The sequence below is a fragment of the Passer domesticus genome, chromosome 16 (assembly GCF_036417665.1).
Source record: "Passer domesticus isolate bPasDom1 chromosome 16, bPasDom1.hap1, whole genome shotgun sequence".
Taxonomy (NCBI): Eukaryota; Metazoa; Chordata; class Aves; order Passeriformes; family Passeridae; genus Passer; species Passer domesticus.
The window spans coordinates 7477771-7505207 of NC_087489.1; the positions used below are offsets into that span (position 1 = coordinate 7477771).

The 27437-nt window shown below is 59.8% G+C and overlaps 5 protein-coding genes across 8 annotated transcripts; 2 read left to right on the plus strand and 3 right to left on the minus strand.

Annotated features, from left to right (window-relative positions):
* The first annotated feature begins 262 nt into the window (after nucleotides 1–262).
* On the plus strand, nucleotides 263–1705 carry LOC135282187 (putative iroquois-class homeodomain protein irx-1). Its single transcript, XM_064391744.1, has one exon. The coding sequence runs from the start codon at nucleotides 865–867 to the stop codon at nucleotides 1624–1626; it is 762 nt and encodes a 253-aa protein (XP_064247814.1). The 5' UTR covers nucleotides 263–864; the 3' UTR covers nucleotides 1627–1705.
* Nucleotides 1706–2027: 322 nt separating this feature from the next.
* LOC135282188 (E3 ubiquitin-protein ligase RNF182-like) lies at nucleotides 2028–3953 on the minus strand. Its single transcript, XM_064391745.1, has 2 exons — nucleotides 3730–3953; nucleotides 2028–3328 (listed from the first exon to the last, which is right to left on the minus strand). Exon 2 carries the CDS (start codon nucleotides 3314–3316, stop codon nucleotides 2591–2593), a length of 726 nt encoding a protein of 241 aa, XP_064247815.1. The 5' UTR covers nucleotides 3317–3328; nucleotides 3730–3953; the 3' UTR covers nucleotides 2028–2590.
* A 1480-nt stretch (nucleotides 3954–5433) lies between these two features.
* On the minus strand, nucleotides 5434–16896 carry PCIF1 (phosphorylated CTD interacting factor 1). Of its 2 annotated transcripts, XM_064391806.1 has the most exons (17): nucleotides 16740–16896; nucleotides 16397–16505; nucleotides 13615–13753; nucleotides 13310–13434; nucleotides 12788–12925; nucleotides 12490–12620; nucleotides 12114–12268; nucleotides 11741–11888; nucleotides 11482–11565; nucleotides 10637–10736; nucleotides 10329–10491; nucleotides 9030–9202; nucleotides 8508–8594; nucleotides 7833–8017; nucleotides 7644–7737; nucleotides 7261–7436; nucleotides 5434–6507 (listed from the first exon to the last, which is right to left on the minus strand). In XM_064391806.1, the coding sequence occupies exons 3-17, from the start codon at nucleotides 13736–13738 to the stop codon at nucleotides 6255–6257; spliced, it is 2136 nt and encodes a 711-aa protein (XP_064247876.1). In that variant the 5' UTR covers nucleotides 13739–13753; nucleotides 16397–16505; nucleotides 16740–16896; the 3' UTR covers nucleotides 5434–6254. The 2 variants fall into 2 exon arrangements, with proteins under 2 accessions (XP_064247876.1, XP_064247877.1); XM_064391807.1 differs by lacking the exon at nucleotides 16397–16505 and having other exon boundaries at nucleotides 16740–16850.
* On the plus strand, nucleotides 11316–22874 carry PLTP (phospholipid transfer protein). 3 transcript variants are annotated; one of them, XM_064391810.1, is made up of 16 exons: nucleotides 11316–11395; nucleotides 19531–19577; nucleotides 19761–19860; nucleotides 19934–20062; nucleotides 20199–20354; nucleotides 20495–20558; nucleotides 20723–20786; nucleotides 20903–20994; nucleotides 21076–21252; nucleotides 21402–21461; nucleotides 21560–21721; nucleotides 21881–21948; nucleotides 22024–22066; nucleotides 22222–22285; nucleotides 22371–22447; nucleotides 22544–22874. In XM_064391810.1, the coding sequence occupies exons 1-16, from the start codon at nucleotides 11331–11333 to the stop codon at nucleotides 22682–22684; spliced, it is 1509 nt and encodes a 502-aa protein (XP_064247880.1). In that variant the 5' UTR covers nucleotides 11316–11330; the 3' UTR covers nucleotides 22685–22874. The 3 variants fall into 3 exon arrangements, with proteins under 3 accessions (XP_064247880.1, XP_064247879.1, XP_064247878.1); XM_064391809.1 differs by lacking the exon at nucleotides 11316–11395 and adding an exon at nucleotides 18518–18695 and having other exon boundaries at nucleotides 19428–19577; XM_064391808.1 differs by lacking the exon at nucleotides 11316–11395 and adding an exon at nucleotides 18520–18695 and having other exon boundaries at nucleotides 19382–19577.
* A 306-nt stretch (nucleotides 22875–23180) lies between these two features.
* Nucleotides 23181–27406, minus strand: CTSA (cathepsin A). Its single transcript, XM_064391811.1, has 15 exons — nucleotides 27300–27406; nucleotides 26935–27095; nucleotides 26751–26862; nucleotides 26582–26632; nucleotides 26225–26311; nucleotides 25976–26131; nucleotides 25581–25672; nucleotides 25198–25282; nucleotides 24999–25090; nucleotides 24751–24829; nucleotides 24464–24612; nucleotides 24317–24392; nucleotides 24119–24208; nucleotides 23896–23997; nucleotides 23181–23754 (listed from the first exon to the last, which is right to left on the minus strand). The coding sequence occupies exons 2-15, from the start codon at nucleotides 27093–27095 to the stop codon at nucleotides 23671–23673; spliced, it is 1416 nt and encodes a 471-aa protein (XP_064247881.1). The 5' UTR covers nucleotides 27300–27406; the 3' UTR covers nucleotides 23181–23670.
* Nucleotides 27407–27437: the final 31 nt, after the last annotated feature.

Consider the following 27437-nt stretch of genomic DNA (forward strand, 5'->3'; position numbering starts at 1 on the left):
CCTGCCCACCACTGCCATGCTGTGCCAACCACAGGAACCCCCCAGTGCCTTGCAGGGGTCCCCTCTGTCCATGGGGCTGCGGGACCCTTCCCTTTGTCACTCTGCTGCTGGGAATCCAGCGGCAGGCATGGCAGTGCTGGGGCTTGGGTGAGGACCTGGCCAAGCCAGAGGACGAGCAGGATGGGCCAGCATGGGTTGCTGTCCTCCCACCAGGCTGTAATTCTTCCACCAGCCCCTGGCCCTCCAACCTTCCACAGCATAGGGGGCTCTGCCACCCACCCCGAGTCAGGGCTGGGGCATGGATGGGGCAGAGCTCAGCACTGCAGTAAAGCCCCAGCTGGGCTGTGTGCTTGTGGCTCTGGGTGTCGTGGGGCTCCGTGTGCCAGCCCCAGGGTGCCATCGTACCCCATCCCTGGGAGCTGAGCTGGGGGGCTGGGAGGGAGCAGGGCTCTGGCTGGTGGCAGGCAGGCAAGGACGGTCCCTGCAAGTCCCTGCCCAACAGTAGCTGGGGAAGGGGGGGTATCAGGTGCCCCAGATCCTGCTGCTGCTCTCGTGGGTGCTAATACCCCCTAATCAGCTGTCAGTCACTGCAGACCCCAGCAGCTATAAAAGACCCGGGAGCAGCTCCCCGGCTCCTCTCCTGCAGAATGGCAGCACCTCGGGGCGAGAGGAGCCCAGGACAAGGGCTGGGGGGCTGCGGGGGGCCCTGGGGGACCCTGCGGGGGCCGCCCCAAGCCCTCCTGCCCTGCCCCTGCCCCTACTCCTGCCCCTGTCCCGTTTTGGCCGGGTACAGCCTCCTGCCACCCCCGCTCAGCCTCGTGACGCCCCTGGTAAGTGCCGCGTGCGGCTCCGGGGAGGAACGGGATGCGGGGCTCTCCCGGGACCGGGATGGGACTGTGCGGGGTGGTTGGAATCGGGCTGGGGACCTGCTGTCCCGAGGCCCCGGCATTCTCCTGCCCGCACACACACACCGTCCTGCACTTGGCACTTGGGGTGCGCATGGGAGAGGGAAACGACGGGCAGGATTCAGCTCTGCCCTCTGCCACGCACAAGGGGCCGAGCCCTGGCATCCCACAGCCCCTCTCCTCTGGCTGTCACGCCCCCCGGTCCCACCCTGACGCCCCTGTGCCCCTCCAGGTCTCAGCACCCTACGAGGTGCCGCTGGGGCTGCCCGCAGAGCCGGGGCGGGTGAAGGCGGCGGCGGCGCGAGAGAGCACCGGGGCACTGAAGGCTTGGCTGGCGCGACACCCCAGGAACCCCTACCCCAGCAAGGGGGAGAAGGTGATGCTGGCCGTGGTCAGCCGGATGAGCCTCACCCAGGTCTCCACCTGGTTCGCCAATGCCCGCCGGCGCCTCAAGAAGGAGAAAAAGGCGAGCTGGGCCACACACAGCGCCTCGGACGGCGAGGACAGCGAGGGCGAGGGGGTCCCGTCGGGGGCCGTCCCCATTCCCAGTTCCAGCCCCGTGCAGGATGGGTGCGGGGGCAGCCCCGAGGTGACAACAGGCCCTGGGCAGGACAAGCAGCCCCAGAAACCCAAGATCTGGAGTGTGGCAGAGATGCTGGAATCTTCCCCCAGCAAGAACGGGTGTCCTCCGGGGATGCCAGTGGTGCTGGAGCAGCTATAGGGCTGGGACAGTCACGCCCTGTCCCCAAGGGCATGACAGGAGAGACAGGCATGGGATCCAGCAGCTGCCTCACCAAGGAGATGGGAGGGACAGAAAACAGTAATAAATGTGACTCTGTCTTGGGTCTCCTGGTGTGCCTGTGTGTGGTGGGGATGCAGGGGTGCCAGCAGAGATGGTAGGGTAACTTCACTGCCAGCACCTCAGAGAGGAGCCCCTGTGGAGCAGGGCAGGTCCAAGGCAGAGATTAAAAATAGACTTAGCTCTTCTTAATAGAAGTAATAAAATGGTTAGCAGTATTAAATTAATCCTTACAAAACAAAACCCAAGGAGGTTAAATAGAGACTGGAGGCTGTGCAAAAAAAAAAAAAGAAAAGAAAAGAAAACCCACAATGACTACAAAATAGCTGCAAAGACATCTTTACACACCAAAGAAACTCCTCCACTCCTCCCCTCTGGGACACAATGTCAGCGAACACGAGACTCACACATGAGAAAGAAACACAGATGCGATGGGAGCAGCCCCACGAGGAGCGTGGGCGCCGCAGACAGAACTATTTACACTCTGGACACGGAGCCGTGCCGGGCAGTCCGGCCGCAGGAGCCCCCGGGCTCTGCCCGTCCCTCTCCTGCCGGGGCCCCTCCGGCCCCTCAGCACTCGCGCTCCTCTGCTGGCATCGGTGTCCTCCTGGCTCCTGCTCTTTGTCTGCTGTGGAGGAGGACAAGAGCTGAGGTCCGGCCCAAATGCTTGTAGGCTGCAACGAGCTCCTGCAGCTGCTTCAGCCAGTGTGAGCACCCACATGGAAAAGACAGTGCTGCTCTGCACGGGAAGGCACCAGGCACTGAGCTTCTCCCCGTGGCCCAGGCGGAGCATGCTGTGGGTCAGAGGACGTGTGTACCTCAAGGGACAATGCCCCAAGGAACCCAAATCCGGCCTGGCTCAGGCACAGGGGGTGGCTGTGCAGGGTCAGGAGTGGGGGAACCCAAAGACCTCCAGGCACAGGCACTGGCAGAGGCTGTAGACAATGCAGAGGAGGAGGGTGGAGGGCACGAGACTGACCAGGATGATGCCCAGGCTGTGGTGCTCGATGAGCAGGAGGTAGATGCCGAAGGGCAGGGAGCTGAAGTAGAGGAGGCAGAGGACGCCCAGAATGAAGCGGGGGATGGCTTGCCAGCCCCAGGAGCGCCACTTCTGCCCGGGGCCGTGGCAGGGCAGGGCACCCAGGCTCGTGGGGCGGTACAGCCGCACCACCTCCAGCCTGCCCAGGCTCTCCGGTGGGGCTACGTCCTCTGGCACCTCCAGGATGGTGACAACCAGGCAGTCGGGGCTGGATGTGGGCTCCAGCACGCTGGGGCAAAGGAGTACCTCAGGAGAGAGGGGTGGGCCCCTTTTCTTGGCCCGTTCACGGCCTGTCAGCAGCGCCAGTGCCTCACAGTCATCCTGCAGCTGCTGCACGTCCCCGCCCGGCACCGGGCTGTGCTGGCGGCAGAAGGGGCAGCGGAGCTGGGGGGTTGAAGTGTCCCCCGGGGGAACAATCCTGCGCAGGCAGCGGGCACAGAGGCGATGGCCACAGCGGAGCAGCTTGGGCCTGCGGGCACGGGCGTCGAAGCGGCTGTAGCAGATGTGGCACTCCAGCTCGGGGGACGAGGGTGCCACCGGCGGGGACACCAGCTTGCTCTCCGGCTGGGCCATGCTCCTGGTGGGCTGCAGGGAGGGCACCGCTGTCAGCCAGGGCTGGGGCAGGCCCCAGGCCGCTGCCTGCCGTGGTCATTGTCGCGGCCAGACCCCGGGGCTCGGCGGGAGAGCGGGGCAGTGACAGCACAAAGGTGGCCACAGCCCCTCCCCGGCCCCGACTCCAACCCCCGCCCGGTGCCGCCGGCGCTGGCACTCGCCGTCATCCCCGCCGCTGCTTTGCGGGGAAAAAATCGCTGCCAGGGGCCGGCGCCGGCGGAAGGGCAGCTCCCGGACGCATCTTTGGCCCTGACGGCGCGCGTGGGTTCGCTGGGGCCCCGGGATGGCTCCGAACACCGGCTCTGCCGCCGGCGGGGACCCCGCTCCCGTGCTCCCGCCCCCGCTCCCGGCCCGCACCGCATCCTCTCCCGTACCTGCGCTCCGCAGCTCCCGGCGGCGACTCAGCGGCGGCTCGGTGCCCGCCGCCGGCGGGCTCGGCGGCACCGGTGGGCTCGGCGGCGGCGGGCTCGGGCCCGGCAGCCCCATGGGGGGAGGCGCGGGGCGCTGCCCGCCGCGCTGCGGGGGCGAGCACGGCGCAGGGGCCGCCGGCAGCGCCGCGGCGTTGGCCCGGTAACGGGAGCGGGGAACGGAGGGGGAGCTCGGACGGGCCGTGCCGGAGCCCTGCGGAGCCTCCTCCCGCAGAACCGGGCCCCGCCGGCTGCTGAGGGGCAGCGCAGGGGTCGGTGCAGGGGGCGGTGCGGGGTTTGGTGCGGGATCGGTGCGGATGCCGGTGCTCCGGGATTCCCCGCTCACGGTCAGCCCTGAGCTCCTTTCCGGCGTGGGGCCTGCGGTAGCGGCACCTGGGGCTCAGCATCCCCGGGGGTCGAGCTGGGGGCACTCGGGGGACACAGCACTTGGCAGGTTCAGGCTGGGCACAGCCAAGCCCCCCGCACATCCTGCACTGCAGGTTGTGATTCCCAAGCTCAGTCAAATCCAGCCCCAGCTGCTGCCCTTACAGGGGGTTTCCAGCAGCCCTGGGGGGCAAAAGGGATCCCCTCCTTCCCTCCAGACAGGAGAGTGGCAGCACTGCCCACCACAGGGACAATAGTAGTGAGGGCCTTTCCATCCAAATGGCCCAGGTTTAGTACAGCCTGTCAGAGAGCTCTCATGTGAGGGCTTCAGCTCCTGGTGTGCCTCATTCCCCTCAGTCCTGCCTAATTTACCCACCCACTGCTCCCAACCCTACCACAGATGCCCCTCACACCACAGCCCCTCTCAGACTGACCTAGTCCTGGTTATCTGCCCTTGAAATGCCACCAGTGTCAACCTGATGTGCCCTGTCGACCGTCTCTTGCTCTGTCAGGATAAAGATGACTCGAGAAGCAGCCCATGCCACCAGGCTTCTGGCCACTGATGTCACTTACACGTCCCTGTGAGACCACGGCCACTGGATACTCTACCAGGTAACTGCCCCTCACCTGAGGGAGCAGGCAGAGGGCTCAGTGTGCACTGACTGACCACGGGATGGGTCAGGCACACTCCCAGCATCAGCTCATCTCTGCTCACCCGGGAGCAGGTGATCTTGGGTCAAAACCAATGATTAAAGAGGGAAAAAAGGTTTTACAAACTCACATTCACAGCTGACATTCCCAACTGCCCTGACTTAAAGGACATCAGTGATCTTCTTGTCACCATCAAAAGCATCTCTGGAGAGCTTTGAAGCCTCTTGGAGTGGGCAGCATCTGGTGCTGGGCAATTCCTGCCCACTTCAGGGTGGCACAGTCACTGCTGTGGCACTGGTCCAGCACCAGCAGCGTTGTGGCATCCCACAGGAGAGGCTGGCTGTGTTACCTGCCCCAGAGTCCAAAGGTACTTTGAGTCCGAGTGCACTTCCCTGCACTTCTCCAATGGGAGAGCACCAAAACCTCACTGGAGCAGTGTGGTGGTCAGGCTGCTTCAGGGGCTCACACTGGTCATTAGGAAACAAAACTCACCAGGAGGGCAGGGTTGCCTGGAAGAGGGCAGATGCCAGACAGTTCTGAAAAATCAAACCCCAACATTTTTCTGCCTTCCACCCAGGCAGAGACCACACAGGGGTGAGCACAGACCCCATACACCAAAGAAATCATGGACACAAGCAGGGCTGTATGCTGGTTTTAATGTTCCTAAGAACTAGGAAACAGAAATCAAAAATAGATTTTGCTCTTCTTGATAAAAGTAATAAAATGGTTAGCGGTGTTAAATTAATCCTTACAAAACAAAACCCAAGAAGGTTAAATAAAGCCCGGAGGCTCCGCATAAAAACCACAATGACTACAAAACAGCTGCAAAGACATCTTTACACACCAAAGAAACTCTTCTCCTCTGCTCCTCCCCTCTGGGACACAATGTCAGCGAACACAGGACTCACACATGAGAAAGAAACACAGATGCGATGGGAGCAGCCCCACGAGGAGCGTGGGCGCCGCAGACAGAACTATTTACACTATGGACACGGAGCCGTGCCGGGCAGTCCGGCCGCAGGAGCCCCCGGGCTCTGCCCGTCCCTCTCCTGCCGGGGCCCCTCCGGCCGCGGCGCTCAGCGCCCAGCACTCGCGCTTGCCACCATCATCCATCCCTCTGTCCGTCCGTCCCGCCGTCCTTCTGCCTGCCCACGCGTGCGTCCAGCTCTGGCTGTCCCTTCCCTCGGCGCTCCGGTGTCGCGGAGCCGCCGGCTCCTCCTGCCGCGCCACACTGAGCTCCTCGCCCCTGCTGAGGGCTGTGGCTGAGCCTCCTCTCCCACCGGCCGCCGGACGCTCCCGGCTCCTGGGGGCTGGCGTGCAGTTCGCAGAGGAGAGCAGGTGCCATGGAGCTGCTGCGCAGGAGTCCCGGGCCGTGCTGCGCAGCCAGCAGTCTCTGCTGCCCCGGCCAGCCTCCCCCGGGGCCACCGGCACCTCCCCTGCTGCCTCGTGCCTCTGCCTTAGTTGGGATTAGTCTCTCGGCTGCTGCTCTGCTCTCGGCCCAGCTCCCGCTCTTTGTCCGCTGTGGAGGAGGAGGAGGAGGATGAGGACGAGGAGGAGGAAGACGAGGAGCTGAGGGTTCGGCCTGAATGCTTGTAGGCTGCAACGAGCTCCTGCAGCCGCTCCGGCGTGGGCTCCCACTTGGCAAAGCCGGCGCTGTTCTGCAGGAAGAGGACGGCTGTGTTGTGCACAGCCTTGTAGTACATCTCCTCCCTGCAAGGGAAGAGCACAGGCATCAGCACCTCCCCTGGTCCCCGCCTAAAGCCCTCAACACCTGCTCCTCCTCTTCCTGCCTGCACTAGGACAAGTATTTGTCCTATCCTTTCTCTCATTATTCTGAGTAGAAGGGAGGCACAGTGTAGCCTCGGACAGTTCTGAGTACAGCAGAGGCTTCTAAGCTTCCAGAGGGAAGAAAACACTGGTGCTGCAGAGTCCCAGCGCTCCCTACCAGTACACGCATGTGCTGGAACCTTGCTGTCCCTGCAGAGGGGACTCAGTGAGGCATCAGTCCCAAGCAGGTAAGAACTTCAGTGTTCAGGCACCTGTTGCTTAAACAAGCTGCTGCTCACACTTGTTGCCTCAGCAGCAGAGCAAAGACCAGGCTGCCCCACTGGGGACCAAACCCCTGCTGCCCCTTGCCTCTGCTCCCCCAGTGCCATCCAGCTGCTACAGCACAAGCAGCTACCAGGCCTGAGGGCTGGCAGAGGCACAGATCAGTGCCACAGGTGTGACCTGTTCCAGCTGGACTCGTGCCCAAGGCACACACCTCTCACAAGCTAAAGTTAGCAGTCATTAAACAGACGTTGAATTCACCATGCTGTCTGCCCATCCTAAACACCCAAAGTGATGATGTGTGCGCTTGTCCTTGCCTGCTCCCTGCTTCCCACTGATTTCAGCTTGGGAGAGGATATTTCTGTCACACAGCTTCAGAGCTGTGTTCCCAAAGGATCTGAGAACAAAGCCTACTTTTTGCAGACATGCTGGGACCCGCTGCGGTACTCGTGATCGAAGGCGGGCAGGATGAGCTGGTGTCGCTTGAACTTGCTCTGCTCCATGCGCGTCAGCGCTGGCGTGGGGGGGTCCCGCCACTCAGGGATGAACACAATGAAGGAGAGCGGCTCGCTGGAGCTCTCCAGCAGTTTCTAGTGCAAGAAGAAAAGGAACAACCTCAGCACTGAGTGAGCAATGACGTGTTTAATGAGTCCTACAGAAAGGAAATGCTTCTGCTTCAAGAGCAGTGCCCAGCTGTCACTGTCCTCTGTCCCTGCCCTCAGGGCACAGGAATGGTGAGGAGCAGAGGATGGACAGCACAGCTCCATCCCAAACAACCCTACTGTGAGCAGACATACCTCAAAGTGAGAGACCATGGCGTCCATCAGCTCCTCACAGAATGGAGGATTTGCCTCAAAAGAACCACTTATAGGGAAGAAATCCAGGCACGGGCTGGAGAAAGAGGCAAAGATCCCCATCAGCTCGTCCTGAGTCATCTCACGGGCATGCATCCACACCCACGCAGAGCAAGGGAATGTAATACTCACCCCCTGGATCCAAAATACCCGTCTGTGTCCAAGAAGGCTGAACAGTACTGTTTAAAATAGCAATTCAGGGGCGAGGCAAAGCATTCAAAACTCACTCCAAAGAGCTTGTGGAGGGCTTCAAAGATGTGCACGGGAAGTGCCCCTTGCAGACCAGTCCCTTCATACAGCCCCACACCGAACATCATCTGAGGAGAGCAAACCCTGGTGAGCCGTGCCAGCACTCGCTGTTCCTGCTGTTCCCTTCACTGAGCAAGGACCCAGGGCCACATGTCCATGCACCCACTCCTCTAGGTATGCAGGGCCCCCTCGTCCTTTCTCAAATTCGTGTAGGTCCCTGCATGTACCCAAGAATGTTCTTTAGAGATTTTATCCAACTCTGACCCCACAAAACCAACAGTTTTCTCTTGTACCCAAGTGACCCTTCAGCTGCCCCTCAGAGTCAACAGCTACTGAAGGTTTTCTTCACAAAGATTTTTACCCACACCAAAGTCTCCTGTCGATACCAGAACTGCTCCCCAGTCCACATTCCTACCTCAGCATAGCATGAGCAGACTACAGACCCAGTTTAAACCCCGTGTTGCTCCAGGCTCCCAAAGCTGTGACCCTTTCCCAGTGCAAAGACAAGTCCCCAGTGCTGCCAAGGCTTTCTGATGTACAGCTGTGGTGAGACCGTACCTGATATCGACGCAGAAGGCACCAAACCCTGGGCAGGAACTTTTCAAAGCCTGAGTCGTCGATGCAGCTGTACCGATAAAGAAGCCACTGGAAGAGAAAGCCAGCCATTGAAGACACTGGGAACAGCCACGCTATGGTGATACATGCACAATGTGACAGGGAGAGGGAGGCTGAGGAGCAGGTGGGCTCTGCAGGGAGTTGTCAGCACATCTGCTGTCACTGCGTGAGCCACCAGCTTGTCACTAACACGAAATGAATGAACCACCAAAGCAGCACGTGTCTCTCAGCAAGGGTTGCCTTGATTTGAGTACAATGCTCTGGCAGCACATTTATTCAGAGCACACACCCAACACCTGGGAAATACTCCCAGCAGAGCCTGACCCCAGCTAAGGTGAGAGTAGCTGTCCTCATGGCCATGGCAGCGTGTGACAGCCCTGCAGGGTCAGCTGGCCAGCCTCTGCCCAGCCCTGCCCAGGAGATGACCCTGCCCCAGGGGCAGCAGAGCCAGCCCCCAGCCCTTACCAGCTTGCTGAAGTAGTTGCGGCTGACTTTGACCATCTCCCCCTTGTACCGCACGCACGCCACGTTGTTCTCCATGTGCATCTCCACGCTGGGCAGTGGCGGCGAGGGGATGGCCAGTCTCACGGGGTAGCAGTACACCAGCCTGTCCTGGACCTCAGGAGCTTCTACCTCAGCTTTGGAGAATGAACAGAAAGGCAGCCTGTGAGAAGCCAAGGGTATTCGGGACCAGTCTTCAGTCCACCTCAGAAGACACAGCAAACTAAATAGGGCTGAAGAGCAGGGTGGTCCTCCCAAAAAACCACCATGGTGGTCCCTTACAGACCTTGTAGGCAGCTACCTAAGTTCAAAGCTGATTCCCCAATGCAGACAGCACACAGTCACCCCAGCATCCTGAGGCACATTCCAAACAAATAAAACACTCTTTTTGTTGCTACTGTTTCTTCTTTCAGTTTGCCCCAAACTCATCCAAAGCACAATAAAAATTTAAAACCTGCCAAATGCAGGAGACAAAGGAATCTCCCTGCACCTTGTGGTTATTCATTGCCTCAGCTTCAGGGAGAGCTCATAAATTAGCTGGAAGGAATCTCTGACTTAATGGGCTTGGAAGATAAGCATCAAAAACAATGGCAAAAGGCAGACATTGGGACATGAAGGGAGCCTGAGGAGAGCCAGGACCCAGAAGGAGACAGGACTACAAACAGTGGCAATGAAAGGAGCAGGCCCCATGGAGGAAGGAAAAGCTGACTAGAGGCAGAGGTACAGACATGAGCGAAAGAAAGGACGGAGAAAAAATCAAGGAACATGAACTCTGCCAAGAAAGGGTGCACAGTGACAAACTGGGAGGCAGAGGGGTGCAGAAAGGAGCTGAGAACACAAGAAAAATGGCAAATGAGAATAAAGGGAAAATACTTAGCATTACTAAGGAGGTGTCAGCTGTTCCCAGGAACTCATGAAGCAGCAAAGCAAAAAACCATGGTCCAGTGAAAAGAACAAATGCCCTGCTCAGTGTGGCCTGCTCCTAACAAGTTACTTCATCCTGGCAAATCACATATTTGTAGTATCTGATATTACAGCTGGTCACATCTGCTGGAAGACAGTCTGTCACTGCACAGACACTGTGACTGAAAGCTGAGGTCTATGTTGGACTGGCTGTTTCTTACTTTGAAACACAGACTTTCTAACATCTGGAGACAGAGCTGCCCTCCCAACAGGCAACACTGTCTGAATAAGGACAGGCCAGACCATGAGGCCTTTAAATGCAGCACTGCACTCTACAGCTCTTCAAAGCTGGCTGCATACCAGAGATATTGTTCTCTTTGAGTATGGCAAGATGCTTCTCCCGGATGCGCTTGACGTATTCCAGGGATATGTAGTAAATTTTACTGCAGATGCCTTCAACAGAGTCCTTGGCTGCAGCAGACACGTGGGGCCCACACTGTTTGCGTAGGTGCTCCAGGCGGTCCTGTGGAAACAGAGAACCAGAGTCTCTCACATGGCCACCACTGGCTCTCCAGGAGTCTTCAGTGTCTCCAGAAGGACCTGTACCTGTCCCCACATGCCCCCTCCCCAGCTCCCTGTGCCCAGCCACACATCAGTGGCACACTGACCATGTAGTCCTCCTTGGAGGCAGAATGGTCCCGTCGCAGCCAGCTGAAGGTGTCCTCCACATTCCACTTCACCACCTTCCTGCTGTCTGGGGAAGCACTCCTGCAAAAACAGGAAAAATTTAACACAACTGCACAGCAAAATATCCCACCCTCCTCCAAAGTTTTCTATCAGTGGGGAATGTGGACACTGTCACTTGTCAAGGCCCATCCCTGTCACTCCCCTCCAGTTCTCTGGAAAGGCATTCCAGATGTTTGCATGGTTGTGGACTGCTATATTCTCTCAAAAATTTGGTGTACTGGCTGCTGTCCTCTCTGCAACAGGAGAGGCCCACACAGCCTTTATTTGTCATGGCAGTGGTCCATTTTAATACTGCCTCTAATTTTCAAGTACTGCTAGGGGCTTGTGACCTAGAGAAAACTACCCTGTTTGCAAGCTTTTCCTTTCCCCACAAGGTTCTCTCTCACTATCTTCCTCAGTTCTGTCTCCTGTGGCAGAACTGGTCAGAAAAACCCTGTCTTGTATACAAAATGCCACTCTAAGCTTGTTGCTCTGCAACAGCAGTGAGTGCCCAAGCACTCCTGATTTTCCTGATTTTATCTCAGGGATAACAAAAGACATTCCACACCCAGTACTTCGTTGTCTCCACACACATCCAGCTCCCCAGTATTACATTTTACAGGTCATTATCAAAAGATGGCTCCAGCAGTACTGTTTTTCTTCTGTACGCTCCTAACCTTGCTTTTCCTCAATAACATTATGCCCATGCTGGATAAGGCAGAATGAGAAGCCCCTATAGCCCTTTTGTCTTTTCTGGACGTGACAGCACTGCAAGAAGAGCTCCCACCTGGATTCAATCAGTCGTTTCGCAGCCTCAGCATACTTGAAGAGCAGCCTCTTGGCTTCCTCTCGGAACTTAATTCTGGATAACCTGAGGTAAGTTAAATTCATATGCATGAGTCTCACAAAGACAGGTTCAGTTCCTCAGCTTTCCTTCACCAGCATCCAAACAAATGGAAGCACCACAGCAGAACTGTGGCAGGTAAATCACCAGACCAGACAGACCCAGATCCATCCCAACAAGGTGCTCTGTCTGTGAACAGTACCTGATGGGAATGTCATTCATGATCTCTCTGAACATGGAAGGAGACACTACTGGCTCGCAGTCACTCGGTAAAAGAGGATCTGTCCCTTTATCAACCACTTTCCTCTCCAACATCCAGCGATTAAATGACTCCCTTGGGGGGTCAATCCCTGGAGAGGCACAGAAGAAGGATCTAATTAATACAATACAGAAATGCCCAGTAGCTCTGATAAGGATCATCACACAAAGTTCTGCCTAATCAATTAACCAACAATTCCACAGAGCATAACCATCACAAAAAGAGAACACAGAGACTAGACAGGCACAAAACAAAAGTCAGATCACCACAACACTAGAGCTGAGAAGGAAATCAAAGGAAGCCAAGAGAAACTCACCTTCTCTCTGCTGGCAGAGCTCACGGTAATGCTGCCGCAGCTTGAGAATGAGCTGGGACCGAAGCAGCTCCACCTCGGGGTGTGGAGAAAGCACTTCTGATGGTGCCCTCTGCTTAATCACAGCATTTGTCTGAATATCCAGGTCCCAGTATACTCTGAGGCAGAAGAAAATGTCATCAGGATAATCAGATTATTGGTTAATTATCAAATATTACTTTTAAAGATGCTTCCTTGGGCTATTTCACCAGCGTGGAAACCAAACTACCAAGACTCTTAGCAGTGATTTATCCCTCAGGTTTCTCAAAGATATCTGGAAACCTGTGTGTCTCAAACACTTCACTGAGAAAGGAACAGAAGACAAATGGAGACAACTCACTCTGTTGGTCGTAGAAGAGCTGCCTGTTGTTTGTCTTCAGGTGAAACACACCATGCCTTCAAAACAGAGGTTCCTGGAATACTGGGAGAGCTGGGGACTGGCTGAGCAGCTGAGTTCCCTGGGACATCCGCCTGTGTGTGTGAAAGATGAATTACTGCACCAGAGAGACAGGTAAAGGAGAAGCAGCCCAGTGAATCAAACAGTCCCACACCAGAACACCACGCAGGAGACCCCTGTGAGCCCTCCAGCCCCCCCTGGTTTCAGACTGCACATGTTTGTTTCAGAGCACCATACCCACCTTGGGCTTCTTCACACTGTTGCCACTTGGTGGAACCTCTTCTGAGAACCTCCTCTTCCTCTGCTTGCTCTCCACAGAAGCATCTGCCACCCCACCTTCCAGTGGCATTGGAGCCGCGTTCAGTCCCAGAGGGTCTGACTATGAGAGTCCAAACAACAACAGCACACGTCAAGCTCACCCACTGCCACTGCAGCATCCCACTGCACTGCTCCCAGCTCCCACGTGGATGCAAATAAGGATGTCCTTATTCCTGGTCACACCTGCACAAAGCTGAAAGATTCTCTTCTAGATGTCTATATGCTTTTTAAAAATAATGAGAAAAACTCATCACAAATCCCCCAGGCTGACTGTTCTTTGAGAGGTGCATGACTCCTGGAACAGCAACACCTGACAGAGGAACACTACCCCAGAATCATGCCAGACAATGGACCGAGCAAGGAGTTCTGAAGGCACAGAAGACCCTCCCACAGACCACGAAGACCCCAGTCCCAGCACAGCTTCCCAAGGTGGGTGAGCACTTACTATGACATCGTGCTGTCCCAGCACAGGCATTTCCCACAGAGACTGGTTGGTGAAGCGGTTGAAGTAGTAGGGGCGGTTCTCCCGCTTGCTCCAGCACTTCTCCCAGCCAGCCTGCACCAGCTCATCTGAGAGGACAGTGAGAGTCAGGAGAGGAGCATCCTGCACCACAGACCTGCACTGCAGGTGCCCAGCACTGTCACAGCACACTCTGAACACACACGATTCCCGGCCTCCCTTGGCAGCTCTGTTTCAGCCCCTGCCCCCCTGGCAGGGCCCTGCAGAGTGCCCGAGGGCAGAGCTGGTACCTGGCAGGTCCTGTACCAGGCGCATGGGTTTGGGGGAGCTGGGCTGGTTCTGGTTGGAGGTGCCAGGTGAGTGACTCATGAGAGACGCTTCCTCCGCAGGGCTTCTGTGATTCTCATTGGCCATTTCTCAGCAACCACACTGGAAAAAACAGAGTAATATCCAGTGTTACAGCAGGAAAAGGTCCCATATCTGCTTGGCACACTCAGGTGTAGCAATACAAGTTCATTCTGATAATAAAACAGGGACTGAACCAGTACATGCAAACCGCACCTCAGCCCTGAAAAACAACTGTTATCCTGGATACAACGAGCTATGAGGAATGCTCAGCATTAAATGGGGTTAGTCAGGGTGTTCTTCAGGCCAGCATTCAAAATATTCCCTTTTAAGCTAGATCTCTCCAAAGAGTGAAGCATCAGATCGTAAAAAATAACATAAGCTCCTCTGTGATTATGTGCCACCTTCTGCCACACCAAAACCACTGGCCAGGTCTGATCTGTTATCCTCAGAGACAGTTTGAATCAACTCTCACACACATAACTGCACATCATTTCAACAAAAGCCTTTCATTAAAAAAAAATCTGCTATAGAAAATAGCCCTGGAGGTTCACTAACAACTTCTGTGGTTCAGAAAACCACAGGCTGGGAGTCAGGAGCTCCTGAATTATTACCCTCTGCGTGTCCCAGGCTGACACATCCTAGTCCTAGTCCTAGTCCCACAAGCAGGGCCTCAGCCAGCTGTTTTGGCCCTTGCTGCTTTTTCATCTGCATAACAACAGTTATGCAAAAGAAGGTCTGTTGGAACAATAAAGCTCCTCTTAATCATAATTTAATGTTGCCAGCTGGAGAGAAACAGCCAGGCTTTTCCTCTCTTAGTCACCACTCTTCCCCTGGGGAAGTTTCGGAAACAGCGCCACAGATCGCTCTTCTCTGGCAGCCCAAAACACACTGGCAATGAACTGGGGGGAAACAAGGCATTTTACATAATTCCCAGCTACCTCAGACACTTAACTCTATTCAGGCTTTGGAGACACCCCACAGCACACACCAGCACAGTCAGGGCAGCAGCAGCACAAGGCTGTGCACAGTGTGCTCCTCACTTGAGCAGCACGCTACCTGGCAGCAGGAGCCACGTACAGGAGCTCTCCAAGAAAAACTCTGGATTTTTTGGGGCTAAGTCACTTGGATTTGAAGCCTTCACTGCACTTAAAGGCCAGTGGCTATTTCAGAACAGAATGGCAGGAGCAAACACTGGTCAAGAGTGAGTGGTCAGTAGCTCAATTGCCCACAGCACTGGCTGAGGTCAGCATTGAGGAACTCAACTCCTTCAGCTCCTCAGAAGATATTTCCATCTTTCCAGGCAGGGTACACAAGGGAAGGTGTGGGACACTGTGGACACCTGGAGTTTGGGTCTTTGCCCCCAGAGCAAGCAGGTAATGCCCTGTGCCTGCTGCAGAGTGCACGACACAACTGGGGACCTTTAATGGCCTCAGCAGTGAGCGTTGTGCAATCTCACACTCCCTGAACTCCAACCCCACCACGTCCTTACAGCCACTTCACAAAGGTGCCAAGGTGAGCTGGGCCAGTGGCAGCAGCTCAGGCTGGTGTCAGCCCATGGGTACAGGGACCCTGGAGACAGCAGGGCTGCGAGGCAGGAGCGCAGGGAGCCTCTGAGGGATGTTTAGTCCCTTCTCCTCAAACTAAAGCTACACTTGCACATGCAGCTGCTGCTGCATCCTGCACTTTACACAGAGCACACCCTGGAGTGAACTGGTGTGTACTGGGGGGACCAGAGCTCCCAAAGTCATGATTGTCAGGATCACAGACAGCGCTGGCATGGAGCCCTGGCCAGCCTGGATGGCACATGCCAGCTCCAGTGACCTGCCAGTGTTTTTCAGCACCCATCGCTCAAAAGAGCTGTCAAACAGGGTGACTGGCTCTGCCTCCTCCCATTTATGGATAAACTGGAATGGTGGAAGTAGCCAAGAAGTTTTATCACTTGATCAGTGTTAACAAGTATTAAATCCAAGTACCCTTAAGGTCTGCGAAAAGGAAGCAGCCAAACTAACAGGAATCCTGGCAGAAGCCACTCTACTTTTATGTAACTACACTGGGACTTAGACAGTGACAGGGATCCAGAGGAAGCATTTTATGGTGATTACGGTATGTTTTTATACACCATGGCAATGCATACAGTGCTTCACAAACACGGTACAACGCTGTCCCTGCCCAGAGAGCTTACAACCTAGAGCAGCAGCACAACCAGAGACCACAGCGAGGGGTAAAGGAGACACAGAGTAAAGAAGTACAGCAAACAGGACCGGTATTTGTTTCCATTTCGCCGAGGTAGAACTTTGTACAAGACAACAGCAAATGCAGACAAAGGAGATCAGCGACAGCCCCCCGGGACAACCCCGCGGTTCTCCCCCATCCCAGAACCACGGCTGCTCCAGGAGCCGGGAGCCAGGCCATCGCCTTCCCCACCGGCACCCATCCCCTTTCCGAGCGCCGGCCGGCGGGCCCGGAGCGGAGCAGCGCAGCGCTCGCGGGGCACCGGGGCACCGTGTCTGCGCGGGGAAGCGGCCGGGAACCTCCTGGGGCTGCCCCGCCGGCGGCGAAGACGGCACGGAGCTCCTCGGCGCGGCGGGCCGGGGCCGGCAGGCGGCCAGGGGCGCCCAGCGAGTGCGGAGAGGAGGCGGCGGCGGCGACAACTCTGCAGTCCGGCCGGGAGCGGTCCGGGGGCGCGGCCTAAGCGGGGCGGCGGCCGGCCGGGCGGGTACTTACGGTGGCGGGCTGCCTGGCGGGACGCGTGGCCGTCGCTCCGTGCTCGCCGCTGGCGCGCCGGGGCCGCATCCTCATAGCGGGGCGTCCCGCGCCTGGCCCGCGGGGGCGGCTGCGGAGACAGGAGCCCGTTACGGCGCCGCGGGGAGGGGCCGCGCGACGCGCAGGCGCGGCGGGGGCACAGCGGGGGCGCGGCGGCGGGAGCGCGGCGGCAGAAGCGGCCGCGCTCTAAGATGGCGGCCGCGGGCCTGCGCCGCCTCCCCTCCGCCGCCCGCGCGCCGCCGCCGCCGGTCCCCGCCGCCTCCTCCTGCGCGGCGGGCCGCGGCCGCGCGGTCGCGCCGCTTACCTGGGCGTGAGGCCAGGGGCTGCAGGCACCGGGCACCGCTGCGTCCGCCACCGCCGCCGCCCCACCTCCGCCTCGCCCGCCCCGCCGCCGCCATCTTGCGCCGGGGCCGCGGGTGTGGAGCGCATGCGCGAAGCGGAGCCCGCGCTTGGGGGAATTACGTGGAGCATGCGCAGAGGCTGCGCGGTCACCCCGCCCTCCCGGCGCCATCTTTGTGGCGGGCACCGCCCCGCGGTGGGCGCGGAGCGGTCGCGGTCCCGCCCGCGCTGTGGCGGAGCCGCTTCGTGCGGGCTGCCCCGCCGCGGGCGGTTCCCGGCACTGGCAGGGCGCGGCCGCCACCAAAGGGCCTTTGAAGAGCGGCGGCGCCGGGGCGGGGTGGCGGCCGGGCCGGGGGCTGCATTGATGTGGAGGCGCGGGGCTTCCGCCGCCCGCCGGGCACAGCGGTCGCTCCCGCTGCGCTTCGGCCGGGCCGGCCCTGGCAGCACCGCCTGTCCCGGCGGTCCCGCGGGCGCAGCGCTGACACGTCCCTCCCCACACTATTGCCGGGCCGTTCCCGGTCCCGCGGGGCCCGGTGGCAGCGCAGGGCACTGCCCGGTGCTCGCTGCGGTCGGTCCCGTGTCCCGCGGCTGCTGCCGCACAGCGTGTGCTGGGGGATGACACGGGACGTGGAAGGAGGACGCGGCTGTTACTGGGGGCTCCCTGGGGGTCGCAGGACCCCTCGCAGCCGGCGGCGGTTCTGCCACATCCACCTAGCGGAGCACCCGTCCTGCTCGGCCCCACCGCCCCGGGCAGCCGATGCCCGGTGCTGGCCCGCGGCCCCGGTGAAGGGGGAACCGCGGGGCCTCTCCCGCCCTTTTCTTCTGGGATATCCCCGCTGCCCGGCTTTCCAAGGGGTTTCCCATCTCCCGGAGTCCTGCCCTCTGCTCCGGGAGCAGCGGGGTCAGTTTAATGAGTTAACGCTGGCGCAGCAGTTCTGGGGGATAAGTGCTGTGTAAGCACTCAGGCTCCCGTTTTGGGCTTCCAGCAGCCCGGCTCCGCTGCCCAGAGCACCGATAACCCCCCGGGGCACGAAGGGCCGGCTCAGACCGACCCCTGAGGGCAGAGGGGACTCTGTGAAGGGACAGTGAAACTCCAGCCTTGGAGCGAGGCAGCTCAAGTGGCCGAGGGGGTGGCGAGGGCAGGGGCAGACTCTTGGCATGGCTCGGCCAGGCAGGATTTTCGGGAGGGAGCCCCGGGCTGAGGAGCTGCCCGTCTTTTCCGTGATGGGAGCTCGTGGGGACACTCCGGCAGTGCCCATCTCGGTGCTGCGACCCCGCAGCCAGCCAAGCTGCCGCTGACACACGGGGCAAGGCCACGCAGAGGCACATCCTGCACAGCCAGTGCTGCCTGCCTTGGGGTCGGGGCAGTCCTGAGGGTCCACAGCTTCTCTGCTCAGGTTCATGTTACAGATAGCCATGAAGCAGCCCCCAGCAGCACCCCCGGCCCGGGTCGGCACTGGAGCTGGGATAGCCGAGCACTGGCAGAAGCTGCATAACACAGACTGGCAGTCCCCAACAGCCCAGGCCCGCTCGGACACTGCCGTTTGCACATGTGCCCCTCGCACGGGGGGTGCCGGAGGTACCCACGGCTGTGGCTGCGTGTGCAGGACGCGGGGAGCGGTGTTTTCGGGGGGAAGAAGGCTTCGCGTCCAGTCTGGAGGTGGCCAGGCGAGCCGCTGTCTGTGCCGCTGCTGGCAGCCAGCCGGGCTCGGCGGGACACAGACCTGCATCCTCCCCGACCGTCCGTTCCGCTGTCTCCTCCCAGCTGTGAGCCCACAAGGAGTGGCAGTTGGGGGCTATATAAAGGCAGGGAAACCTCAGCCAGCTCAAAAGAAAGTCTTGGAGCTGGTGGTGCTCTCCCTCCCTCCTGCCTTCACGTGATTCAGCTTCCCCACGCCGGGAGCCAAGGACAAGCCTCGCTGTAAGTACCCGAACTGAGCCGGCATTGTGTGGGGGAGCCCCCCAGCCTCTGGGCAGGACGGTGGCTCCGGGCCCCGGGGAAGGGGATCCCCCATCCTCTCCCTTCACAGAATTGGAGGAAAACGCTGTGCGGGAGCCCCGTCCCATCGCATAGCCACGGGGAGGGGGTCCCCATCCTCTCCGAGACCGGGGGAAGCTGTGTGGGAGCCCCGTCCCATCCCACGGGCTCGCACGGAGCTCTGTCTGCTGCTGCGGGATGGACAGGCTCCAGCTCCCGTCTCCAACCAGCCTGGGGGCAGGCGGCACATCTCGGGGGGGCTGTGACGGTTCTGGGACGGCCCCACGGGCGAGGGCTCGCTGCTCTGCTGGGGCTCCCCGCTGCAGCAGCTCGCACGGGGCTGGCGCCGGTCCCTGCGGTTTGGGGAGCGGGGTGTGTTCAGCGCGGGGGAGTCTGCAGTGGGTGTTCCCACATGTGGGACCCTCGGGCTCCAAAGGGCCAGTGCGGGGGCTTGTGCACAGCACGCTGGGGTGGGAGCCGTGCCCATCATGGGCTGCTGCTCCAGAGTTTCGGGCAAAAGCGACCTGGGCAGCACTGCGGGGTTTCAGGGAGAACAGAGGAGCCGTGGGGTGCTCCTTGGAGCTATGCCCTGCCCCGGGCAGGTCGGACAGCAGCTGCTTCCCTTCCAGTGTGTCCCCCGGGTCTGTCTGTGCTGACACCCGTGTACGTCCCCAGGCCAGTCCGTGCTGACCCTGCTCTCTGCCTCCGGGTGCGGGATGGCTGCCGGCGGCTGCCTTCTTCTCCTCCTTTTGCCCTCGCTGCTCACAGCTTCACACAGCCCTCCTGGCTGTAAAATCCGGATTACTTCCAAGGGACTGGACCTGGGTAAGGGGACGGCCAGGATCTCACAGTCTGGGAAGAGGGACGTTGGGCACCCTCCTGGGGTCTGTGCTTGTGTAGGGCTCTGCCTGCACTGCCCCACCATGGGGCGGCCGGGAGGAGTGGGGACTGTCAGGGGCGATGCTCCCAGGAGGGCACGTCCCAACCCAGCCTCATTTTATCCTGCAGTGAAGCAGGAGGGGCTGCGCTTTGTGGAGCAGGAGCTGCAGAACATCACGGTGTCAGACCTGCATGGGAATGAGGGGCAATTCCAGTACAACATCAGCCAGTGAGTGCTACCTGCTGCCCACGGCTTCCCCTGTCCATCTGTCTGTCTAACCACTCCTGTCCCCTCCCTGCAGGGTCAAGGTGACAGACCTGCAGCTGGCCTTTTCAGACCTGAACTTCCAGCCACAGCAGAACCTTGTCTTCAACATCAACAATGCTTCCATTAGCCTACGTTTCCGCAGGCAGCTGCTCTACTGGTTCTTGTGAGCTGCCTCCCCTTCCACCTGCTCTGGGTGCTAGCCCACCCCATGGCTGTGCATGCTGGGTGCCACAGGTGCCTTGCTGCCCTGCAGCTGGCAGGAGCTGTGTGCTCCTCTCATCTGCTTTCCTGGCTTGTAGCTACGACATTGGGTCCATCAATGCCTCTGCGGATGGTGTCTACATCCACACAGTGCTGCAGCTGGCCAAGGATGAGGCTGGGCGCCTCAAGATCTCCAATATGACCTGCAACGCCTCCATAGAGAGAATGCACGCTGGCTTCTCTGGCACACTCAGGTACACCTGACCCGTCTGTGTGCGCCTGGCTCCCTGACCCCCTTCCCACACCTTCAGTGCTTCCACAGCCCATGTGTGCGGGAATGGGCACAGAGCCACAGGGAAAACAGGCAGTGCAGAACCACTCTTGTGTTCTCCAGGAAGGTCTATGAGTTCCTGAGCACCTTCATTGTCACAGGGATGCGCTTCCTCCTCAGTCAGCAGGTACAGCTGAGCACAGAGGGGCTGTGGGATGTTAGAGCTCAGCCCTTTGTGTGTGGGAGAGGGCAGAATTGTATCCCACCCATCTGCTGGGCCTCGTCCTGCCTCTGCAGCTCCTCATCCAGTCCTGGGAGTGATTCCACTCAGCCTGGCTCCTTGCCTTGCAGATCTGCCCATCCCTGGAGCATGCCAGCCTGGTGCTGCTGAACTCTTTGCTGGACACAGTGCCTGGTGTGTGTTGCCCTGGGAAAGGGACTGGATCCCATTCACTGTCGGGCAGACAGGGCTGGGCATCAAGCTGCCAGGCAGCTCCAGGCTAAGTCACACCAGCACATCTTCCCTGGCAGTGAGAAACTACGTGGATGAGCATATTGGGATTGACTACTCCCTCCTACGGGATCCGTCTGTCACCACCGACACCCTGGAGCTCGACTTCAAGGTGAACACTGGGTCTTGCCTTGCTGGTCCTTCCCCATCCCTGTGGAAAGGGCTGTGGGAACCTCTCCTGCTCTTGGTCCAGGGCATGTTCTTCCCCCGGGTGAGAGAGGACCAGGAGCTGGAGAACCACGCGGTGGAGCCGGTGATCAAGGAGACTGAACGCATGGTTTACGTTGCCTTCTCTGAGTACTTCTTCGACTCAGCCATGCACTCGTACTTCCAGGCAGGAGTACTGACCATAGAGCTCCAGGGGGAGAAGGTAAGGAGCACCAGACACTCGGACTGTGTGCAGGCAGGAGGGAAGGGTGGGCTGTGTCATAGAGCAAAGGAGGTGCCATCCAGGGAGCAGCTTTGCTGGGACCTGCAGCAGTGGCTTGCTCCCCCTCCAGTGGTTTGTGCTCTTCACAGGTGCCCAAGGACCTGGAGGTTTTGCTGAGAGCCACATTCTTTGGGACCATCTTCATGCTGGTAAGGGGCCCCCAGATAGGATGGAAGGCATGGCAGAGCCCCAGGGCAGAGCACAGCCCTGCCCTGCACACAGCCTCCAACTCACCTGCCTTCCCCAGAGCCCTTCTGTGGATGCCCCGCTGCGGCTGGTGCTGCAGGTCTCTGCTCCCCCCCGCTGCACCATCAAACCCTCGGGGACCTCAGTTTCTGTCTCTGCTTTCCTGAACATCTCACTGGTGCCCCCGGATCGCCCACCTGTCCAGCTCTCCAGCATGGCCATGGTAAGAGGGGAGCTGGGGCTCCTTGTGCAGTCACCCCAGTATACACAGGAGCAGTGTCCCCCATCCTGTGTTGTAAGGCTGAGCAGAGGGACACTGGACCTGTGGCATGAGCTGGCCTGGTTGTCCTCTGCCTGCTGAGCCAGCCCTCTCCCTCCCCAGGAAACTAAGCTGAGTGCCAAGGTGTTTCTGCAAGGGAAGGCGCTGCGTGTGCAGCTGGACCTACGACGGTATGGCTGGGGTCCCATGGGGGCACGGGGGGAGTCCCCTCCACACCTCACTCACAACTGCTTCCTTCTGTCCAGGTTCCGCATCTATTCCAAGCAGTCAGCGCTGGAGTCGCTTGCGGTGAGAGCATGGTGATGGCCTGGGAACCCTTACAGCCAGCCACAGGGGTGGGGCTGGGCTGGGGAGAGGCTGTCCATTCAGGATCCCCTCTCACAGCCCTGCCTGCCCTGGCTGGCAGCTCTGCCACTACACTGACCCCAGCTCTTCTCCTGCAGCTGTTCTCACTGCAGGCCCCACTGAAGACCCTGCTGCAGCTGACTATCATGCCCATCATTAACGGTAGGCACCACTGCTCCCACACAACTGGGAGTGTAGGCAGGGGCATAGCAGGGCTCAGCCTCATCTCAGCTCTCCCTGTCTGCAGAGAGGACAAAGAAGGGGGTGCAGATCCCACTGCCCGAAGGCATGGACTTCACCAGGGAGGTGGTCACCAATCATGCGGTATGTGGTGGGATAGGCACAGCCTGTGCCTTCCATGTCCTGCTGGGAAGGGCACTGTCACCTCCAGCCTTGCACTGACCCCTCTTCCCTCTGCAGGGATTCCTCACAGTGGGAGCTGATCTCCACTTCTCCAAGGGGCTGCGGGAGGTGATTGAGAAATACCGCCCGGTGCCGACCACTGCTGCCTACTCCAGCTCCCAGCCTGCAGAGCCCAGCCCGGACCCCAGCTCGCTCTAGCTCTCCTCCCTGGACCAAGGGCAGATCCCGGGCTGGACCCGTAGACTGTAGGTAGGAAGCAGCTTCCCTGGTACCACCAGTACATTGTCAGGGCGTCCAGGCCCTGGTTGGGCGCAGCAAGGTGGAGAGGGTGCTCTGGGAATCCCTGCTGCAGCCCTGCTCATTACACTAATAAACCACCTGACTCCAACCACATGGCCTCGTTGCCTGGAGGACATGTCCGTGCTGGGGAGATGGAAAAGAAGCAGCTGATGCTGCTGCCCAGCTTGGGTCCTTGGGAGCAGATGCAGCTTAGTGCAGTGCCAGAGGGCTCAGAGTGACTCTGCTGCTGTCACATGTGGGTCACTCATTTCCAGGATGCAGGGACCCCTACAGAAAGGGCACAGCTCAGAGCCCAGGGCTCCCTGGCAAAGGGCGTTGTCACTCACTGGTGCTCCTCAGAGAGCAGAGGAAAGCGAAGCAGGGGCTGGCACAAAGGTGCGAGGAGGAGCAGAACCACCTTGGTCAGAGTTTATTGCGAGTTCCTGAAGCACTGCATGCCCTGGCAGTGGGATTGTTGTGGTAGTGGTGGTAAGTCTCCTTCAGTGGGAGCAGAGGTGGTGGGAGCCAAGGTAGAGGTGAGTAGGACCCAGCTGCTCCCTGCTGCTGCTCCTCATAGCCTGCCCAGGCCGTGTGCGTGTGGGGCCGAGGGGAAGTGCTGGGGATTGCTCCCTGCCTGGGAGGGAAGCAGCTGCCACCACAGACAGGGAGGAGGCAAGACAGGAAGCCACAAAGGAGGAGGTGGCTGCAGTAGGTGCACAATGCCTCTCCCACAAGGACAGAGTCCCCCAGCCCATGCTCCCTACCCTGTGTAGCCGGGGGAAGGCTGCAGGCGTGACAGGCCCCTGTAGCTGAGCAGCAGCGAGGACGGGCTGTGTAAGGTGCCGGTGGTGAGGGCGGGTGGGGTGCTGAGAGCAGCTGGAGCGCCGGGCACTGCTCTGCAGCTCTTAGTAAGGCTGGTTCTTAATGAAGCGGCAGAACATGGTGAAGGCAGCAAGTGGCCGGTCTGTGGGCACCATGTGGCCAGCTCCCTGTAGGAAAGGGACAGTGGTGGCAGTGTGGCTGGGGTGCTGCCACAGCCCAACTGACACCACCCAACCCTGAGTGCAGCCTTAGTATCCAGCACACCCACCCACAGCCCCATCCCTGGCCCCCAGAGCCCTCAGCCCTACCTTGACAGTGAGGAATGCGATGTTGGTGAATTCCTTCACAAAGCCACCGATCTGGTTCTCACCATTTTCAGTGTAGAGCCAGGGCCGGCGAGCTACCTGCACCTGGGAGTAGCAGCAGTGCCTTCAGCACCTGCGGCTGGCCCTGCCCGTGCTCCTGCCACAGCCACCTACAGCACATAGCCTAGAGCCAGTGACTGGCCTAGCCTGGGCCCTGCCCATTTACCTTCTGGCACAGGGAATCCACAAACCACTCATCCCCGAGAAAGTTACAAGCCATGTCAACGTCCCCATTGTACACCAGGATCCGGTATTTCTGTGTAGCAGACAGAGAGTGAGCTGTTGGCAGGGCAGCAGCCCCAGCCAGGTAGGAGGCTGAGCTGGCAGAGACACTCCCAGGGTCTGTGGGCTCCCCTGCACACACCGTGGCTCCAAGCAGCTTGAGGTACTGCTCATTCATCTGCATGTACAGGCGCTTGTAGCTGCGGTTCACGTCGAAGCTGTGGAGGAAGCATTGGCAGCATGTCTGCTCCTTCTCAGAGTAATCCCTCCCTGCCCACAGCTTGCTCACCTGCACACCTGCCACTCTGGGGCCTCGGGGGAGATGTGCAGAGCCTTCCGCACCTCGGGGGAGTTCAGGTACATGCTGGGGGCTGTGGAGTTGGTGCAGGGCGGGTCCATCCGGACCTTCTTTCGGGCTACTGGCATCCGGAACAGGTTCTGGGAGAGTCGGGAGAGTCACTGTCACAGCAGCACCTGCCCCATGGAGCAGCTGCTTTCTGCCCCTCCTGCCCACAGCAGCACAACTGGTTGAACAGAGGTTGCTCACAGCCCAGCAGCACGGGCACCTCGGCTCACCTGCCGCCAGGAGAACCTCAGTGGCATCCGGATGAAGGAGTTGCCCAGGTCATGTGTGATGAGATAATCACCCTCGTATCTGTAGCCAGAGCGAGTATGAGGACAGACTGAAAACCCTGGAGAACAAGGGCTAAGGGCTCTCCTGGGGGGGAGTCCTCAGCAGCAGCCACACACCATCCATCTGTCCCAGAGGGGCCCCCTGCCCAGCCCACCCTGTCCCTCTGTGCCAGTGCAACTAAAGCTCTCACCTCATGCTCCCGGGGACACCTCCATCGCATGGGGCATACAGGTTGTAGATATTGAGGCCAGACTCCTCTACAATCTGAATCATCTCCCCCATCTGCAAGGAATCACAAGAAGGGTTTGGGACTCAGCAGGACTCTTGTGGACCTGTGGGCCCAGGCAGGTGGTGCTCAGTATGTGTATAGGGCCTCCGGCTCCCCTCACCTTGAGTGTGCAATTCAGGTTGGAGTTGTCATGGAAGTTGCACTTCCCCTGGGAGCAGCAAAAAGCCTGCAGGTCTTGCCACAGCCTGCAAGCAGAGACCAGGACCACTTGGACAGATGGCAACACTGACATGACAGCTGCCCTGCAGCTCTCTGCCCAGTGGCCACAAGGCACACAGCTTGGTCCCGTGCCCTCTTTACCCCACAAACAAACCCACCCATGGGAGCTGCCCTGCGACAAGGAGCTACAGCCCAGCTATTGGCCCAGGGCAGGCTAGGCACTGCCCTTGTCTCAACACCACCAACCCAGACAGCCCCAGCCTCAGCTGTGCACCCATCCTGCTTGCACAGGGATGGCACATCCAGCATTCCCTCTGCTCTTACTCGGTCCCCAGCAGCCCGTGGTAATAGGCAAAGTAAACCAGGGAGTTGTCATTGATCTCATAAGATGAGAGGCCGTTTCCCACAGCGATTCCCTGCGAGGCAAGAAGAAAACAACCCTGTTGTGTTCCAGCTCCCCGCGGGGCAGTCACAGCACAGCAGCCGCAGGCAGGAAGCAGATGTGGAACTGTTTACTCTGCAGAGGGAACAGGGAGGGTTGGGGGTGCCTGAGGACACTCCCCTGGCAGCAGGGACAGACACGTCCACCAGCAGCTGCTGCCAGAACCCCAGGAAGAGATGAAAGGCTGCAGGGCCAGGCGTGCCCTGCATCCTAACTGGTCCCACCCTGGCTGTGCCAAGCCCTCTGCTCCCCGGCTGGGCAGAGCCAAGCTGCCCACCTTCAGGTTGAGGCTGGGGTCCTGCATCACCCACTCTGCCAGTGTGGGAATGTAGATCCCTCCATAGCTCTCCCCTGTGAGGAAGAGCTCGTTCTTGGAGTACTCGGGGAAGAGCCGGAGGAAGTCCTTGAGCGCCAGGTAGTTGTTGTGAGCAACCTGCAGGAAGAAAGTGGCATGGTCAGGTGGTGAAGCTGCACCCCATAGCCATGAGTGGGCAGGCAGGGGAGCAGGGCTCTCCCAGTCACTCACCTCCGTGTCATTTGTGCCATATTTCTTGTCATCGGAGTATGAGAAGCCGACACCAGCGGGGGACTCCACGTAGAGGATGTTGGCAATCTGCAAGGACAGCAGAGGAGCCAGCAATCAGGGCTCCTCTGGCTCGGTGGGGCCAAGGACTGCTAGCCCCGCCCATGGCAGCAGCCACAGGAGCGCGGCCCGCCCCAGGGCTGCACTGGGGTGGCCACATTCCTGTGCTGCTCAACAGCACACTTGAGAGGAGGGTGTGTTGGGTGGGAGGGGAGCAGCGGTCGGCTCCATGGAGAGAGCAGGAGGAACTGGCTCAAGGCCACCCCATCTCAAAGCCACAAAGAAAAGCAGCGCCTGTACCTTGTTCCATGCGTACTCATTGTACTTCAGTGTGACCCCATCAGGCTGGATCTGAGGAAGAAGGTGGTGACTGATGGGCAAAGCAGGACAGGACACAGCGGGATGGCTCGTGCCATGCAGCCGGTCATCCCCTGAGTCCTCGAGCCACGGGACAGCAGTGACTACTAACCAGGAAGGGGCCATGCTCCTTGAGGAAGCCCTCCATGGAGCTGCAGCCAGGGCCTCCGTTCAGCCACAGCACCAGGGGGCTGTTCTGGGGATTGCTCTGGGCCTCCACGAACCTGTGGACGTGCAGCTGTGAGTGCCCGGTGCCAGCCGATGCCCCCCCCATGGCCAGGCGCAGTCCCACGTACCAGTAGTGCAGGTACTTGCCCGGCCCGGCGCACAGGTAGCCCGAGAAGTGGCGGAAGGACGGCTGCTTCGGCAGCCCGGGCAGGTAGGTCACCTCATGGTCCGGGGGGGCGGCCCGGCCCAACCCCAGCAGCAGCAGCGACGACAGCAACACTGGCCCCATCTGCGGTGGGCGGAAGGCACGGTCAGGGCGCTGTCGGCCGGGAACGGCCGCGGAAGCGCCCCGCGAGCGCCCCGGCCCGGCTGCCCCGGTCCGGGCCCCCGCTCGGGGCCGACCCCCGTCCCGGCGCAGTCGGCTCCCCTGGCGCCGGTCCCGGTCCCTCCACGCCGCCCCCCCCGGCCCGGCCCGGCCCCCGGCCCCGCTGACCGCGGCCGCTCCCGGCGCGGCGCTCGCAGGCGGCGGTCACGGCGGGCACATGACACGCGCCCATATGACCTGCGGCCCTCACGTGAGCGGGGCGGGGCCCGGCGGCGGCCAATCAGCGCCCCGGGGGCGGCCGGCCCC